General features: G+C 45.5%; 1 protein-coding gene across 1 annotated transcript; it reads left to right on the top strand.

Moving 5' to 3' along the window:
• Window positions 1-821: 821 nt before the first annotated feature.
• On the top strand, window positions 822-16,051 carry LOC118206567 (Golgi phosphoprotein 3-like). The gene is made up of 5 exons (XM_035379382.1): window positions 822-963; window positions 1,065-1,290; window positions 10,033-10,164; window positions 12,199-12,313; window positions 15,060-16,051. The coding sequence occupies exons 2-5, from the start codon at window positions 1,078-1,080 to the stop codon at window positions 15,482-15,484; spliced, it is 885 nt and encodes a 294-aa protein (XP_035235273.1). The 5' UTR covers window positions 822-963; window positions 1,065-1,077; the 3' UTR covers window positions 15,485-16,051.
• Window positions 16,052-16,787: the final 736 nt, after the last annotated feature.

The following is a 16,787-nucleotide window of genomic DNA, read 5'->3' as shown; positions in this document are numbered from 1 at the left end:
CTTGGATGAGAGAACACTCTGGCTAAGGGTCAATGGCTATATATTGTTTACATGTCCTGTGGTTAATATGGTACTGTTGTGGTATGAGGATGTGTATTCCATCTTATTTTTTTAGGCAGTCCACGTTGTGCCAGCCAACCGCTGAGTAAAATCAACTGAATAAAATCCATTATGACTGTGTGCAGTGGCTCAAATTCCATGCATTTACTCATAATCTGGCAGCTCACATTTTCTTCTCCTTGAGATGGTGAACAGGTTTGTGATGTGAGCTCCATTGACATGAGTCATGTTCAAAGGGAGCCATAATATATGGGGGTGTATAGGGTGAGTGGGCAGAGTTGCAGCTAAAGAAATTCCATCACTCAAGCCCACAAAGCAATATACTGATGGAATTAATTTATATAGGCTAAGTTATGCAACACTTATTCACTGATAGCAGTAGCACCTGTGGAGAAACGAAACAATCAATAATGTTATAGGACAATATGGAATATTATAATATGCTCTTACAAGGCTTTGGCTAAAGTTATTAGCATTTACCCTATAGGTTTTCATACTTCGTATTTTGCATCAACTTTGGTGAAAGTCTCAGATTTTTTTTACAAGTAGTATGCAGCTTATGTACGATATAATGTTTTGTAGTACAGTGTTGATTTGTTTAGAATCGGGGGTGGGGGTATTAGTTTTCCGTAGGAGCATACACTCGTAAACACAATTTACCTTGTATTTACTACGTTACCTTGCCTCGACCAAGTAATGAGGCCAGCTTGCTCGCGCCCCCATATGGTTTGTGTTACCTGGGCGTAACGTTAGCTCAAGTGCCACATCCACTGCTGTCGTCATCGTTCTCCGCCATATTGGGCAAAACTACTCGAAGACGGAGAAAGGAGTGGAGGGAGATAGGAGAAGGGGGAGAGGTTGGGCTGCCTCTAACGGTTTCAAGTACCGAATTCAGTAACTGTGGTAAAGGCACCCGTTTGAACCTATTTATGTTTCGCTAAGTTTAAAGAGATTTAATCGCAGCTGAGACGACATCTGTGGCTTCGTGTTTTCGGTGTTGTTAGGACTCTGCAGACTATGACTTCCCTCAGCCAGCGGAGTTCAGGCCTGGTGCAGAGGCGGACCGAGGCCTCTCGTAGCGCCGTCGCCGACAAGGAGAGAGGATCCGGGGAAGAGGACTTCGAGGCCCGTCGCGGGGAAGAACAGGAAGACGATGACAAGGGAGACTCCAAAGAAACCCGACTCACTCTGATGGAGGAGGTGTTGCTTCTGGGACTGAAAGACCGAGAGGTTTAATATTTGACATATTTAATAGCAAGAAATTGAGTTCGAGTTAGCTAAGCTAGCTACAGTCGATTCAGGAGCTACGGAATCTACTGTTGCTAGCTACAGATTCTCGAACTACTGTCCGCTTGGCAGCCTGCTAGTTGGCTACCTAGCCAGCAAAAATGTATTCATATAGTTAATGTTAATTTTTTAGACTCGGGTGTGACATTAGAACTGTAACTTCGTAATGTTGGCTTACATAGCGTTGAGAAACTGTCGCTTACGAGGGTTGTTTTCGAAGTGGGAATACAAGCAGAAAGCTAGCGTTAGCTAGACTAGTTAGTAAACGTTAGCCAGACGTAAACGGTGCTGCTGCACAGGCTAACGTTATGTGGCCGCAGCTATCTGCAAATTGTGATCGCGGATGGCTAGCAGCAAACGTCCTGCTATTATGATGGTTGTTTAGATAAGCTAGCTGTACTAAACGGGTGCTAGCCAAGTTTTGCTAGACTAGCTATGTGCGATTTTAGATTTCCAACATTGCCATGATATCGTTCGACTTTGCTACTTGAACGACAGGGGGTTATCGATTAATGTTCCAACCATGTATGTGTTGTTGAGCAGGAATTCACACACTTTAGTAATCTGACGTTAATAATGTTAATGTAAATATTAATGACGGGCAGTGTCTCCCACAGTACCCACCCGTCAATACTTACCCAACCAGACAGACAGACACTGTTAACGTTACACGTCTTCATTGTAATCTTCATGTCACTTCGGTACTCTCACTGCACTGTCACATACATACATGCATACATTTATTCAATATTTTGGATTTTTCTTTTCTGCCAAGTATGTGAGCGTTCGTCATGACACTTCTCCAGTTTTCATTTGGAGGTGTCCTGCATCTGGCTGACTCCTGATCTTTCTCCCGGTTTAAACCTTACTCTAGTGAGCGGTACTGTGTAGCACACGGTCTCCGTGCTATCTGGTCTCTTGAGCTACGCTCTTGACAGGGTGCTAGAGAACAACAAGTGCATTGTGCACTGTGTTCTGGGAAATTAGCACTTAAGGAGTGCTTTTCAGTGCTGGCAGGGGGGCCGGGTGGCATTTATGTAAAACTGTCCATTATGTCTAGGAAAGATGCCCAAATGGGAACTTCCATTTTATTTTTGATTTTAATAACGCTTCTAATTAACCCTTCTAATCCAAGGATAGCTGGTCTTGACTCGGTAGTGCATTGAGTAGGAGAACCGCCTTAAGTCCAGGGTAAATTAAAAGTTTAATAGCACACATCCAAATGTCAGTGCGATGAGTCACTCATTTTCTACTGTAATGTTACGCTCCTGCCCTCAGATGCATTGATCACTTGCTGTGCGATATTTACAGTACAAAGGTTAATTTCTCCAATTCTTTAAAAGCAGGATTGTTTGTTCTGTTCAGTGGTCATTCTCCACCATGTAGCAAAGGCAGTACATGGAACTGCACAGAGGCCTGTTTTGAATGTTGTGTCCTTTGATGTCAGTGGAATTTGTTTCAGATTGATATTTGTCAGAAGCAAGTTATAGTAAATGCCTTTTGAAGTTATTTGAAAGTGTTGATATTAAGATAATTTTGATAAAGGTTGTGCCCTCGGTTACTCTGGATCAACAGATTTGAATGGGCTATATCGGGCTGGACAAATCTTGCTTTGGAAAAATGGATCTAAGTTATGCTGCAGAATTATCACTTCCAGACTGTTATTTTATCTCTGTATGTTTGAATGAAGCTTGAAGCACGTTCACAACATCAGTTGATCACTTTAAGACCAAAGTCGAAATGTGTACCTGTAAGCGTGGTCTGCAAATTTGGTTTGTTTGTAAGGAGTGGTATGCGGTATCTGTTGATGAAGCTTTTACTGGTTGCTTATCATTTGAAAGTTTATCTCCACAGTGATTGCACAGTCTTCTGTTTGCTACTCAAAGATAACGCTCCAGGGTTCTACAGTACTTCCTTTTGTGGAGCATTTGCGCCTGAACTTCGATGTGTCCTAACAGAGAAAATTATTTAGGAGCGCACGTACTAATTGGGATGCATTAGAGTGCACCAAAATTTTTCAGCTTAGAAACACATGTGCTCTCTCTCCTGTAAGACATATGATAACATCTGTGATTCCTTTACAAGCGGGCGTTTGGTGACGGGTATGCATGCATGCACAGAAAGCCAAGCAATCGGTGTAAAGCTGTAATATTAACTTATCCAGACTGACTCACAGCACTCACAGCGTTCATGTTTCCGGGGTCATGCCTGACCCATATTTTTACATCTCAGGGCACTTGCAAGATAAAGGTTTCCAAGAAATGTGCTGTGGATGTTCTGTGAACATGCGTGGCTTTCTGCGGGGGTGGGAAATAGGTTTATTCCGGGTGTGGTATTGCACTATACACGCCGCAATATTTTCTGTCAATATGAGAAATAAACGGAATCATAACGGCGTGCTAAATAAACAATCGTTTAGCTGGTTCTCATGAATTTTGTGCAGTAGCTGAGTTAAACGTCAGTTTGTCAGTTTATAACTTTTAATGATTTCTTCATAATCGGGAAACATTGGAGCAGCTGGTTCCATATATACACAGCAATATAGATTACTTCTTTTCAGCTGATGCTAATCAAGGCTTGGAGCACTGGTTGCATTATAATTTAATCATACTGTCCACCCCTAGTTCACCTTATTTGATCCCATCAGCTGGCATTATCACTGTAGCATGTAGGCTACTCTCTGTGTCTAACTTTGTAGACTGAGACTTTGTTGCTAATTTAGTGAGCGCTGCAGAATTGTGAATTTGGCACATCTATCTGTTCCTGAACAGTTGGCTCTGTTTATCCTGCATAGCTGCGAATGTTTCCCAATTAGAGGCCGGTGCATCCAACAAACTAATTTTAAAGCATCTGTTACAGTATTCATTATCACGTCTTGTTTAAGAGAAAGAAAATCAAGCTTTCATGTATCCTTCTTGCATCGAATACAGACGTCTGCTAAACTGTTAGATTGGGGACCAGTGGAGGCAGTAATGTGTGAATGCCACATGAGATCTGTCTGTTGACACCAAAGTAAGTGTGGAAGTACCCATTTCTATTCCTCTCCAGGTCAGGACTGAGTCAGCTCTTCTGAGAGACACTTTTCTGCTTACCCAGCACTTTGAGTCACCGTCTCCAAAGAGCTTCAGAAGTCTTCTGTGCAACGGGCCTTTTTCACCCATGCAATATTGAGTAGAATAATCTTAGCCTGCGAGCTTCTCTCTCTCTCTCTGTCTGGACATTGACATATTTAATTTACACACAAGTCCAGCAGGAAGCGTGTCTGTTCCCAAAAGCCGAGGCCTCAGTAGACCTTACTTATACACAATGTACACACTTCTTATTTTGAGTCAGACACTGTGTCTCTGTAGTTTCCCACTGACATATAGCTATAGGCTGCTCGGGGTCACTAATGGCTTTTTGGTGATATTTTTTCTTCTTTTCGCGGGTGTCTTTTTTCGTGCAGCTTCGTGTGTGAAGTTAATTGTTTTTTTTTGTTTTTTTGCCTGCGCTGGAACATTCCGTTTCACCGTTGCATCAGTTGATGGCCTCTCTGCAAATATTTGTCCAAACTCGTCACACAGCCAGTCCATTTGTGTTTTATTGACTCTTAAAGAAGATAGAGACTCTTTGCATATGCTTTTAAGTCTTACGTCTTGCTAAAGTGTCACTGTGATCTTTTATTTTTAACCGTGCGCCATTATTTTAATTGTTTTCAGCAGTAGCCCGGCGTTCACTGAAGTCCTTCTTAGAAGCAGGGATCCATTTTGTTCTTGGCTTCCTCCAGTGGATTTGTGGTCATTTTCATGCTTGAACAGGTGTGCGCTGTAACACAAATACTGCGTGGACATCTGAACATCTGATTACACATGATCTTTGCTGGAGGGATATAAGATGTGTGGTATTGCTGGGTATATTGTCTATTACGTTTGCAAATGGCTGTGTTGACGCACGCCTTGAACTGCCTGACTCTTCATGATGAACGGATCTGAACGGATGCACTCCGGTGAAAGTGCTGTCAATGACAGCCCACATTATATCGTCTCCTTTCGCATTTGATTGATGTGTTATTCTGACAATAGAGAATCCCGTTTAACAGTTATTCAGCCCACTAGTGACACGGTCATCTTATCTGATCAGTAGTGGCAGTGTCTGTTTGATGCAGCTGTAGTTTATTTGAAAATGATACATAGTGAAGCACATTTGAGCTGTTGGCAGAGGCTGTGCTTCACTATAGCCGAGAGTGTAGCCTCCTGCATCTATCTGCAGGTCTGCTCATTCACTCGTAGCATACCGCTGTCTGTCGCCAGTACACAGTAACTCTGCATTGTCCTTGTGGCTATCAATTAATTTGAATATTTTGTCTTTTTGGTCAGTATATATGGAAAAAAGGCAGTTTCTCTCTTCTAAGCTCCAAGGGATTTTGGAATTTTGTGATTATTATGAGAATGTAAATGTATGCATGTAATCCTCCAAAATGTAAAATTTAAAGTGCACCTAGCAAAATGTATTTATGAATTCCCAGAGATAGTTATTCTACAGTTCTTTGTAAATTTCTTTTTATCTTCTCTGTGTGAGTGTGTGTGCAAAGTTTCAGTGTAGGTTTGTTCCTGTAGAAAATCAAAAGGAAATGTTCAGAGTTGTTCAGTAATTCATTAATAAGAATGATGAGCTTGAGGGAGCTCCTGGACATTGTAGATTGATGAGAGAACTTTCCAGGTGTTGCTTTGAAGAAAAAAAAATGCACGAAAGATGTTCATTACGTCTGGCCAAGAACATAAGCCAAGCCAGAGTCTATTCATAATCCATATCAACATTATTCACCTGAGGATTGACTCTGCAAGCTTTGAAGTCACAAGCGTCAGTTACTATGGAAGCCTGGCTAACAGAGTAAAGATTGTCCTTGAGGAGCAGCTGTTGCTTTTCGAAAACGTGATATAAACGAGAACTAATTTTGGCCGGAAACCAAAAAACGATTGCTTTACATGACTCACTGCTCAAGAGGCCCTGTCTACATTCTGCTCGCGATATTTTCACTGGTTTAATTAACGACGGGGACGTGAGCCAAATGAAAAAGAAGGGGGCTGTAATTCGAACATTTGAATCTTTTAAAACTGTTCAGTCTCCCAGGGCCTGAAATAGAAGGCTTTGTTTATGAGATGTGTTGTCCATCTCCACGCATCGCCCCAGTTTGGCTTTGCACTGCAGGTTTGGGAATTCGTATGTGGTAGCTTTGTCCATTATCCCAACTGGCTGGTTTTTCTCTACTCGGTTAATGTGATGATTTGTTTTGAGGACACAAAACCCCACTATAATTTGTCCCCTTCTGCTTTTATCTCATGCATAGACCAGATGTAGAGATGAACGTCGGATTTCCGCTGGAGTACAGGCTGCTACAACCTGGAGCGGAAATACAGGACCCTAGCCCCGGTACAGGAAAGCATCGCTAGCGCTCGCCTGCTTTTAGCTGCTTAGCCGCACCAATTACCTTAATTGACCACTTAGAACACCATTCTGGACTCACAGGAAAATTAGTGGCTGTCAGGACCCGGATTCAGTTGAAACTGTCAGGCACATTATGTGGGGCGGACAAGTCCATCAACTGGTTAGGACGCAAGGCCTGTGAAAAATGAACGTATGGATTGGATAAGATACACTTAATTGAGCCCTGTGGGGTGATTTCTCCTCTCCTTTTAACCCATCCTAGTTACTTAGGAGCTGTGGGTAGCCAGAGTGCAGCGCCTGGGGACCAACTCCGGTTCTGAGGCCTGTGCCTTGGTCAAGGGCAATGGCAGGAGCGTACCCAACCCGACACGCTCGTCTTTGGGTGTGGGAGGGAACTGGAGTACCCGGAGGAATCCCAGGCGAACACAGGGAGAACCTGGAAACACCTCCTTGTGAAGAAACAGTGTTAACCACCGGACCACTGTGCCCCCTCTTCTTCTTCTTGGTCTTTGTAGTTCTTTGTGGACTGGTAAAGAGGCAGAACTTCAAATGGCAGCCTCGATGCCATGGCCATCTGTTGAGTTGGCTTTTTCGGCAGGGAGCAGCCTGGCGGGGACCGCTGAGACTGTCAGACAGCGGTCTTTTCCCAGCCTCCCCTGCTCTCTCTCTCTCTCTCTCTCTCTTTCCGGCATCCCTCTAGCCCAGCTCTGAGGAGGTCATCCTCTTCCATCACCGCATCTGCTGCTTCAGACCAGCAGCTTCCCGCTCCACGACTGCACCCTATAAATAGCCACTTGGCGCTCGGCTCTTGCTGAGATTTCACCTGTAGCGCAGCCCCAGAACAGCGCAAGCTTTCAATGAGCCTGCATCTATTCTTTTTGTTGTGTTTTTGCTTGATTGACAGCACAGCATAGTCTGTGTTTGAAGGCCTACTGTATTCTCCTGATTGAACGTAGCTCAGGGTTTAGCTGCATGATTTAAAGTAATGCAAAGTACTCGACAGAGTGAATTACGGTCTGAATACATTTGAATAATTCTTGAAAGCCAGTCAGTGCTAAGCTAGCCAGCGCTGTTAAGAGAAATGAAACTGCAGGGCTCTACAGTGCTCCCATTTTAGGAGCATTTGCTCCTGAAAGTTGATGTGTGTGAACTGTAAACAAACAAGACCAGGTCAAAACCTAGTATATGGCTGGACCGGCCGACCAATGGTGTAACTTCATCACTCAGTCACTCAGTCACAGACATTCGCATTTGTCTGTAATCATGCTCATCCGCTAAGTGGAATGTATTGGAGTGCTCCTAAATGTTTCAACTGGAAAAAATGTCAGCGTAGAGCCCTGACCCGGTGATAACAGTTTCTGTCCATTATTAATTAGGGGAGCTTCGCTCATTTCCTGGCAGTGCATATAGCCTATATTAAATGCACTGCTCCTACCCAGATAAATTAAATGTCCCGCTCTTACACGGATATATTAAATGCATTGCTCTTAGCTGGATATATTAAATGCACTGCTTTTACTCGTATATTAAATGCACTGTACAGGAAATGATGTCACTGCAGTGAGCTGAGGGCATCCAGAGCAGTCATGTCTGTTTCCATGCTCAGAGGCCATTTTTACACTGTTAGCTCATCAAAACACTCTCGCCCAAATTATAGCCCTGGGTGTTTGGCTTCTTCACTCATTGGCTGTTACAGAGATAGTGAGGTGTGTAAAAGATTGTTATTCATTGTTCAGTCACGCTGTAACGGGTCTTGATATTTCCAGTTGGGCAAGTAATTAAGCATCACGTCACTGCAAAAAAAAAAAAAAAAATTCAGTGGCAAATGGCAGACATAACCTCAGGGAAAGTTCCACAGCCGCGTTTGGATAGGCTGCCTTTAGCTGGACGCCGGTTCGATCCAGCTAGCACAGCTACAGAGAGCTGTTTACTGGGAGAGACATCATTACAGGCTCGATGGCAGATGCCGATCTGTAAATTTAATTTCCCATGAATAGGTGGGAGAAAAAGCCGTGCAGCTCAGCTCATGTTAAACTGGAGTAGTACAGGGCGGGAGTTAGCAGAGCTGTGCACTGAAACATGGGCCTGCACTGCGCCTTCAGCCCGCCCAAAAAACCCAAAAGGCGTTTAATTAAAACTGCACCCTCGCGCGGAGAGTATTTCACAACGTCCGCTGTCGGCTCGTAACTCACTCTTCACGTTTGTTTTATTGGGCCTCCTTCGGAGAGGCCGCTTGCTCGCAAAGTTACGGCCGCGTCGGTTTCTGAAAATCGCCCGCCGCTTTGCGATACGGCGCACAGCGCGCACGACAGGAAAGGTCACAAAGTGCGGGAAAGGAATCGAACTCCAGGCTCTTGAAATTTGACCTTTGGGGCAAACCGCGCGTTTCCTTGTTCCCGAAACGGAACTTAAGTCGACTCCTCTGCCACCCCCTGCAGCCACGACAGACCGCTGTTTATTACACTGAGCAGGAACCAGTGGGGGAAAGATTGAACCTCGCCGCTGCAGTTGCCCCTGGAGCTCCTGACTCGCTACGGAGGTTTGAATACCTGGCTTTGTGGGAAAGCGGGGCCGTTTTAGCGTCCGGGGAATGTTTGCGCTTGTTACGGCTCTGTGCCGTTGGAAGTATGAACCGGGCCTCTGTGTGACGGGGAAAGTGTGGGGGGGGGGGGGGGGGGTCTGCTGGTGTTACACAGTGATTCTGCCCCTGCCTGGACCTACTCACAATGCTGGCCTTGTTCGCCTCCAGCAGCGTGAAGCTGCTGTAGACTGCAGAAGCTGCTGTAAAATTCACCATAAACATGAGGTATAAGACCCCCCCCCCCCCCCATCCCATTACTATGATGGTATAGTCCAGATTAGGGATTGTAGTTCAGTAGATATGCATTACAATACATTATAGTAATACATTTAAGCATTTCTCTGTAGGTAAGATGGCGCATGCACATGCAAACACGCATACACAAACACACGCACACACACATGTACACACACACGCAGTTCAAGGTTTCATCTTTTAGCCTCTAACTGTTAAATTTGGATAGTCAAATGGCATGGGGCACCTGAGTTTATCACAAACAGGAATGAGACCGAAGCGATTTTGATTTAGAAACGCACGTACCTTTCTCTGCTGAGGGGCCCTGTCAGGGTAAGCGCGGAGAGTTCTCGGACTGCTCCGGCTCGTTCCTCTGAGCGTATCAGAGCGCTGCGGTGACATCACTTCCTGCGCGGGGCCTCACGCGGCTCTCTCTGTGTCGCCAGGGCTACACGTCCTTCTGGAACGACTGCATCTCGTCGGGGCTGCGCGGCTGCATGCTCATCGAGCTGGCGCTGAGAGGGAGGCTGCAGCTGGAGGCCTGCGGAATGCGCCGGAAGAGCCTGCTGGCCAGGAAGGTGGGTCTCTGCCCCTGTGTGTGAGTGTGAGTGTGAGTGTGAGTGTGAGTGTGAGTGTGAGTGTGAGTGTGAGCAACGCAGTTCCCTGAGCCTGTCTGCTTCTGGTGGTACACACTACATAGTGTTTGTTTGTATAAAGTATTTTTTGTCTGTCTGTCCCTCTGTAGTGTTGATGAGAATCTGTGTTATTTGCCTGTGTCTGAGGTGTTTGTCTGTAAGCATGTGTGAGTTCTGTATCTGAATTTGTGCATATGAGCAGTTTATCAGTTTCTGTGTGTCCCAGCATATCCTTGGGGTGATCCTTGTTTATCTGAACACTTTAACTCTCAGGAATTTTATCATGGTTGTGATTGCATCACATTCAGTTTTGAACCTACACTATTGTTGAGTATTTCTTTATTACTTATGAGTCATCTCCAGTGCTTAGATATAGCCAAATGCTATCTGTGATCATTCAGTCTGAAGAATGTTGAGAAAGAAAAACAATTGATAAATGATTACTTTTCTAGTGATTAAGACATTCCTTTATGTTACATGCTAGTCTGATATATTTGTCAATGCTTGTGGTTTGAGACTCAGAACTGAACTTTGTGCACAGCAGTGGAAGAGACAGCAGTCTTTTCCATCATATTTGGCCTTAAAACAATTTCCCAACCACAGGACTAATGGACTAATGGTATTTGTTAAAAGCTCCTTTCTTCGTAACAGTGCCATGCTTTTCAGACATACTTTACTCGACCCCTGGGCCCTTTGCCCTGTTTCTGTATTGCGTTTCGTTTGTTTAGGGAAATGGGGCTGACTGCAGTTTTAGTCTATTCTCACCTGTAAAACGAACATTTGCAACACTGAATTGGTTGTGGTTTGAAGCTGAAGTCCAAAACTCATTCTGAAATAGTTTGCAAATGTAAAGGTGAACCTACATTGTGGACAGGTCGTATTGAATATTGTGAAGTGTTTGATGCATTACCTGCTGGACTTTTCCTTTCATGGCCACTAGAGGGAGTAATTTGATTTGCAATCGTCTCAGGTCTGAAATGCAGGCCAGCCAGATGTATTCTAGTTTATTCATTCCTACCAGTGATCAAACCACTGAAGCAAATCTGCCGTCACATCATTGCATCTCATTTTATAAAATGGTTCACAGTGTTCATGTATCATTAGATCAAACGTAATCTAAGGCATTCACTGACTTCTCTATTTCACACACAACTGCTATAATACGTAGTTTTCTTAAATATGATTTTTTTAAATTTAGTATATGATGAATATGAAAAATATCCTGCCGGTTCAGACTCCGTCATTCCTTTATTTAATAATTATGTTGTTTGCACTGTATTAATTGGAGTGTTCTGTACAATGCGGCATCCCACATTGGATTTCCACCCACAATCCTCAGGCTTATAAACTAATGCCCAAGTCACGGTTTCACACCCATTCCTAAGCCAGAGAGTGTCAGAAAAATGTGATATATGAAATGTGTAATAAGTAGGCCATAACAGAGGACACGGTCACGTATTAAAGTGGACATGGCCAATAGAATGAACTTTGTGTGTAAGAGGTTCTGTGATACTGTTCTTGTACAAGCGCCTGATTTTTCTATTTGCTGTGAAACTGATGAGAAATGCAGATTTTCTGTAGGGCAGGGCACCGTTAGCCCACCCCGCGCGTCCTCCGTTAAACGCGTCCCCGGCTCGCAGCTCAGGGCGGAACACGGGCGCGTGGAGGGCGTCCTTACCCACAGCCCCCTCCTGGCCGGGGCAGGGACGCCTCCGCGGCGCGCGCCAAGCGCCTGACTGTGGGTCAGGGTCCGTTAGGCAGAGACCAAACAGCCTCTGCAGCGCACCTCTCCTCCGCAGTCTGCAGCCACTCAGAGGGAGAAAGAACCCTGCTGCAGTCAGGATGGGTCCCCCACCCTGATCCAGGCCCTCCCACTTTGCTTCGGGTCCCCCCACCCTTTGGTGTTTTTGTGGTACGTTGCAGTGAGGTTCGACCGCACGCGTTGTGTAACGAAGCCTTTTCCTTTGCCGTTGCTAGGTGATATGCAAGTCGGACGCTCCGACGGGGGACGTTTTGCTGGACGAAGCTTTGAAACACATTAAAGAGACGCAGCCGCCAGAGACGGTGCAGAGCTGGATCGAGCTGCTGAGCGGTGAGCGAGGCTGGGCGCTACATACAGGCTCACACCCACACTAATAAACACACTCATACCAACAGTTAGGCATGTACCATCATTTAATTAAATACAGACTCATAACCACACTGATACAGGTAGGCATGTACCAACATTGAATTAAATACAGACTCATAACCGCACTGATACAGGTAGGCATGTACCATCATTTAATTAAATACAGACTCATAACCACACTGATACAGGTAGGCATGTACCAACATTAAATTAAATACACACTCATAACCACACTGATACATTTAGGCATGTACCAACATTAAATTAAATACAGACTCATAACCGCACTGATACAGTTAGGCATGTACCAACATTAAATTAAATACACACTCATAATCGTACTGATACAGGTAGGCATGAAACTGCACTCGCATCATACATACAGGTTCACACTCAACAAATACAGTCAAAACAATAAAATCTCTTCCTTTTCACTCCAGCTCAGGCATTTTAGCCTTGCTTAAGGCCTCCTGTAACTTGCTGATCCAGTGGAATGCGAGAAATGCAGCAGCTACGACTCGCGCAGCATCTGAAAGTCTGTCGATTCGAGGCGCTCGCGGAAATTGAGGATTTTGTATCGGGTGACAGCTGCATTCTCTTTCATTACCTGCTACTATATTTTCTCCCCCAGGTATAAATGCTGTTGGCGGGTTTTCGATCTTTGTGACCTTGCTGTGAGGTGTCATTCATTTCTCCCTGCTTCCCCATTAAAAGCTGTGACAGCAGAATGTGTTGAGTTAGTGTAGCTCCATAGTTTTACCTTTACAGCAATTTTGGCCCAGCCAAGTTCTTTCAGGGAGTAGTTTCAGGCGACGTTGTGTGCTTTTAACATTTTATCAGCAGGTGGCCGAGGAGTGCTGGAAATAGTTCCGTTTGCTCCACTGATGGACAAATATATACAAATATTATTTGGTCTTATTTTTATTTAACATGACGTGTTTTTTTCCACATCTTTGGAACATTTTTGGGAAGTATTTCAAACTTGTTAGAGGAGGAGTTCTGCTCCACAGTTTGTTTGATCCCCAAAGAGAATATTTATTCCAGGGCTTTTCAGACTCCAGAGAGCGATCTCAGATGTTCTTGCGTTCGCAAACAGGACTTTGCTGGGCAACTGGGGTCGTTCTGTCCGCGCGCGCGGTCAGGAAGTTACACAACCCAGCCTCGGTGTTGGGGTCAAAGGTCACGTTGACGCCGCAGGTGGGCGGAGCCGCAGCGTTCTGATGGGACCCAGGAGGCATCGGGGCGTGCGACCGAGCGCGTTTATGGGCTGTTCCCCTCGCCAGGGCTACGAGGCACGCTATCCCGCTGAGATAAGGGCTTATTTTTGGGGGGGGGGGGGGATCACAGAAAGCGGCGCTCTGCAGAACGTTCGTGTTACGAGACGCCGTAAGACCACATCCGACATCATTTCCAGCTCTTTATAGGAAGTTTCAGACAGTCTGTCCTTTGATTTATTTCAAATTAAAAGTAGGCCCAGTTTCATGTTCTGAAGGTTCTGAAATCTGGAAAAGTAATGCTCATTTATTCGGCAACCTTAAGCCGATCAAAAAAGATGGGCCTCTTTTATAGATTTTGTACAAGAGACATTCCCGGAGTGGGTTTTTTTCACTCCTAATGTTGTGTAATGTTACTTAACTTCCCGTTGGGCCTAAAATTGTCAGTTAAATCCTCACAGTGATTTGTTGGTGTTCGTCGTCATCTGAGGCCAGTTTGTTCTCATGGTGTGATTCTAGCAGCACTCAATGTGGTTGTAGCAACAGTGACCAGTGCTTGCAGCAGCCATAAGACCGAGTGTAATTTTGGGTGTGGAGCTAGCCATTTAAGCCCGGCATGCCCCTTTACCTCGAGTCCTGATTAGCACATGGCCATCTGCCGTAGTGCTGTGATAATCTGCGCTTAATTGGTCCGTCGGTATGTGGCGTTCAGTCACTGAACTGATTTACGCTGCCTAGCCTTTTCTGGCAGAGGTATCGCACTGTGAGTTTGCTCATCTTTCTTTAGTGCCTTGCTGACAGAGCTGCTGGAGGGGGGGTGTAATAACGACCCTGTCCTTGCATGCCCTCCCTAAAACGGCACTGAATTTACAGGCCCTGAGGTTCCCAATAAGCTTTTGATTTTGGTCTGGAACCTGTCCATTTGTGACTTTTCCTCCCATTTGCACAGACTACTTTTACTGCAGCCTTCCATCCCTTCATCACCCTGAGAGCATACGCTGACATAGGAACAAGCCTGTTTTCCACACTACGGGCTACACAGAAGAACTAGCACTGGCTAGAGGCCAAACTCTCATTGACAGCAGCTGACTACCATATTCAAACTAAGTCCATCCTTCCCTGTGAAAAGAATATTGCAGTGCATATCCTGGCCCTGATCATAATTGTTTAATGACATTACAGGCTCACGGAGTCTGGGCTGTAGGGCTCAGCTTACACTCAGTAAGTGCTTCAGTAAGCCTTTTTGATGATTGGTATTTGATTTATAACTGCCATTTCCACATGGATTATGATTGACACGCTTTGTTCTGGTAGTTTTCCCCGAACCATTGATTCCAGTCTCATGCAGTTAATGGCCACAAAGTCATGCAATACATTTTTGATGAATGACCTCTTAACTGTAAGCATTGCTGAATGTATTGTAGTGATACTGTGCTTTACTCACGTTCTCCCTGCTCACAGCGCTACGTGTTTGTCTCTGGCTCGCTCCACAGGCGAGACGTGGAACCCCCTGAAGCTCCACTACCAGCTGCGGAACGTGCGGGAGCGGCTGGCCAAGAACCTGGTGGAGAAGGGCGTGCTGACCACGGAGAAACAGAACTTCCTGCTCTTCGACATGACCACGCACCCGCTCACCAACAACAACATCAAGCAGCGGCTCATCAAGAAGGTCCAGGAGGCGGTGCTGGAGAAGTGGGTCAACGACCCTCTGCGCATGGACAAGCGCCTGCTGGCCCTCATCTTCCTGGCGCACTCGTCCGACGTGCTGGAGAACGCCTTCGCCCCGCTGGTGGACGACCAGTACGACCTGGCCATGAAGAGGGTGCGGGTGCTGCTGGACTTGGAGCCCGAGGGGGAGAGCGCCAAGAGCGGCGCCAACGAGCTCCTGTGGGCCGTGGTGGCGGCCTTCACCAAATGAGCCGGGAACGGCGGCGGAGGTCGCGTTTAACGACGGGGGGGTGGGGGGAGGGGGGAGAAAAAAACGGTTTAGACAGAGTCGAACGAACGGGCGTGGACCGGCGGACCCTGAGGTTGAGACGTCGGCCATGTTGGTCGGCTCCGTTGTCCTTTTCGGCACCGCGACGGGTCTCGAACTCTGCGGACGCGTCCTCCTGGCTCTCGTTGTCAGTCCCTGTAGGTGCACCCCCCCCCCCCCCCCCCCCCTCCCTCGCCCTTTCATCCACGAGACGTGTCGATTGGCTGCTCGCGTTGCTACTCTGACAAAAACTCGAGCGGCGCACTTCGGGTTCCATTCAAATCCACTGTGGGCAGCACCTTTTCAGAAAAAAGCCAACTGACTGAAAGATGATCTGAATAATAAAAATGATTACCTTGTATTTTCCCCGGACAGATTTATTTTTCTTTGACAGGGCGGCTTTCAGCTCGGGTGTACGTTTGTACACGGAAAGGTAACTCGATTTCATATTATATGCGAAACGTGTCCCAGCTGTATTGATGAAATGCTAATAAAAATCTCCACTCTTTTGTGGCGTATGTGCAAATTACATTTACAGCACAACAGATCACTTAATTGGAAACGACAGACAATCTGGCAATTGTATCATAAAATCTTATTTTATTTTATTATTATTTTGTTTGAGAATGTCTTTCTGAAGACAAATATTTCAAGAAGCGTCTATGGTTTATTAAAACAGGATTCATGTATGCTGCTTGCACACTGTACAGTGTACAGGTCTGCATTGAGACGAGGAAGGAAGGTACCATACATTTTGTCAAATTATGGATATGCCATTGGATTTTTTTTTTTTTTGTTTGTTTTTTTTAATTCCGGGGAGTTGGCATTCAAGGAAAAGCAAACATTAATCCCACGATTGTTCCCTTTGTGTTCCTGTTCCTGTTTCTCCCCTTGTGTGCATTAACGATAAAGAGACCCATTTCAATGTGATTTTCGTTCTGTATGTCCCGGAGATTCTTGTTTGTGTGTGTCAGTCGCATCGCCGAAATCTACAGCCTGTTTATTTTTCTAACTTTGAAATAATCACAACGAATGAAGTATGAATCTAGCCAACATAGCTGCTTGTTGCCTACACAGCACAGGTTAAATAGAAGTGGGGATGAGTCGCATTCCGGTGTATTCTGTAAATAATCGGTTGTGCAGCCACGCCCCTTGTCACCAGGCCTTTTTGAGTTCTAGCCTCACTGGTTGCCACAGGCCCAGACGTTGCTGGCCACAGCCTGGGGTGTCGTGGTTAAGTGTAAAA

Source organism: Anguilla anguilla, chromosome 10 (assembly GCF_013347855.1).
Source record: "Anguilla anguilla isolate fAngAng1 chromosome 10, fAngAng1.pri, whole genome shotgun sequence".
Classification (NCBI taxonomy): Eukaryota; Metazoa; Chordata; class Actinopteri; order Anguilliformes; family Anguillidae; genus Anguilla; species Anguilla anguilla.
Note: the sequence above shows the minus strand (reverse complement) of the source record. Positions and strands in the feature narration are given on the sequence as shown.

Excerpts from the sequence above, each read along its gene's own strand:
- LOC118206567 (XM_035379382.1), top strand. The coding sequence starts at position 1,078 with ATGACTTCCCTCAGCCAGCGGAGTTCAGGCCTGGTGCAGAGGCGGACC. Across the intron at positions 10,165-12,198 it reads AGAGCCTGCTGGCCAGGAAG|GTGATATGCAAGTCGGACGC; the intron begins GTGGGTCTCTGC and ends TGCCGTTGCTAG. Across the intron at positions 12,314-15,059 it reads CTGGATCGAGCTGCTGAGCG|GCGAGACGTGGAACCCCCTG; the intron begins GTGAGCGAGGCT and ends CTCGCTCCACAG.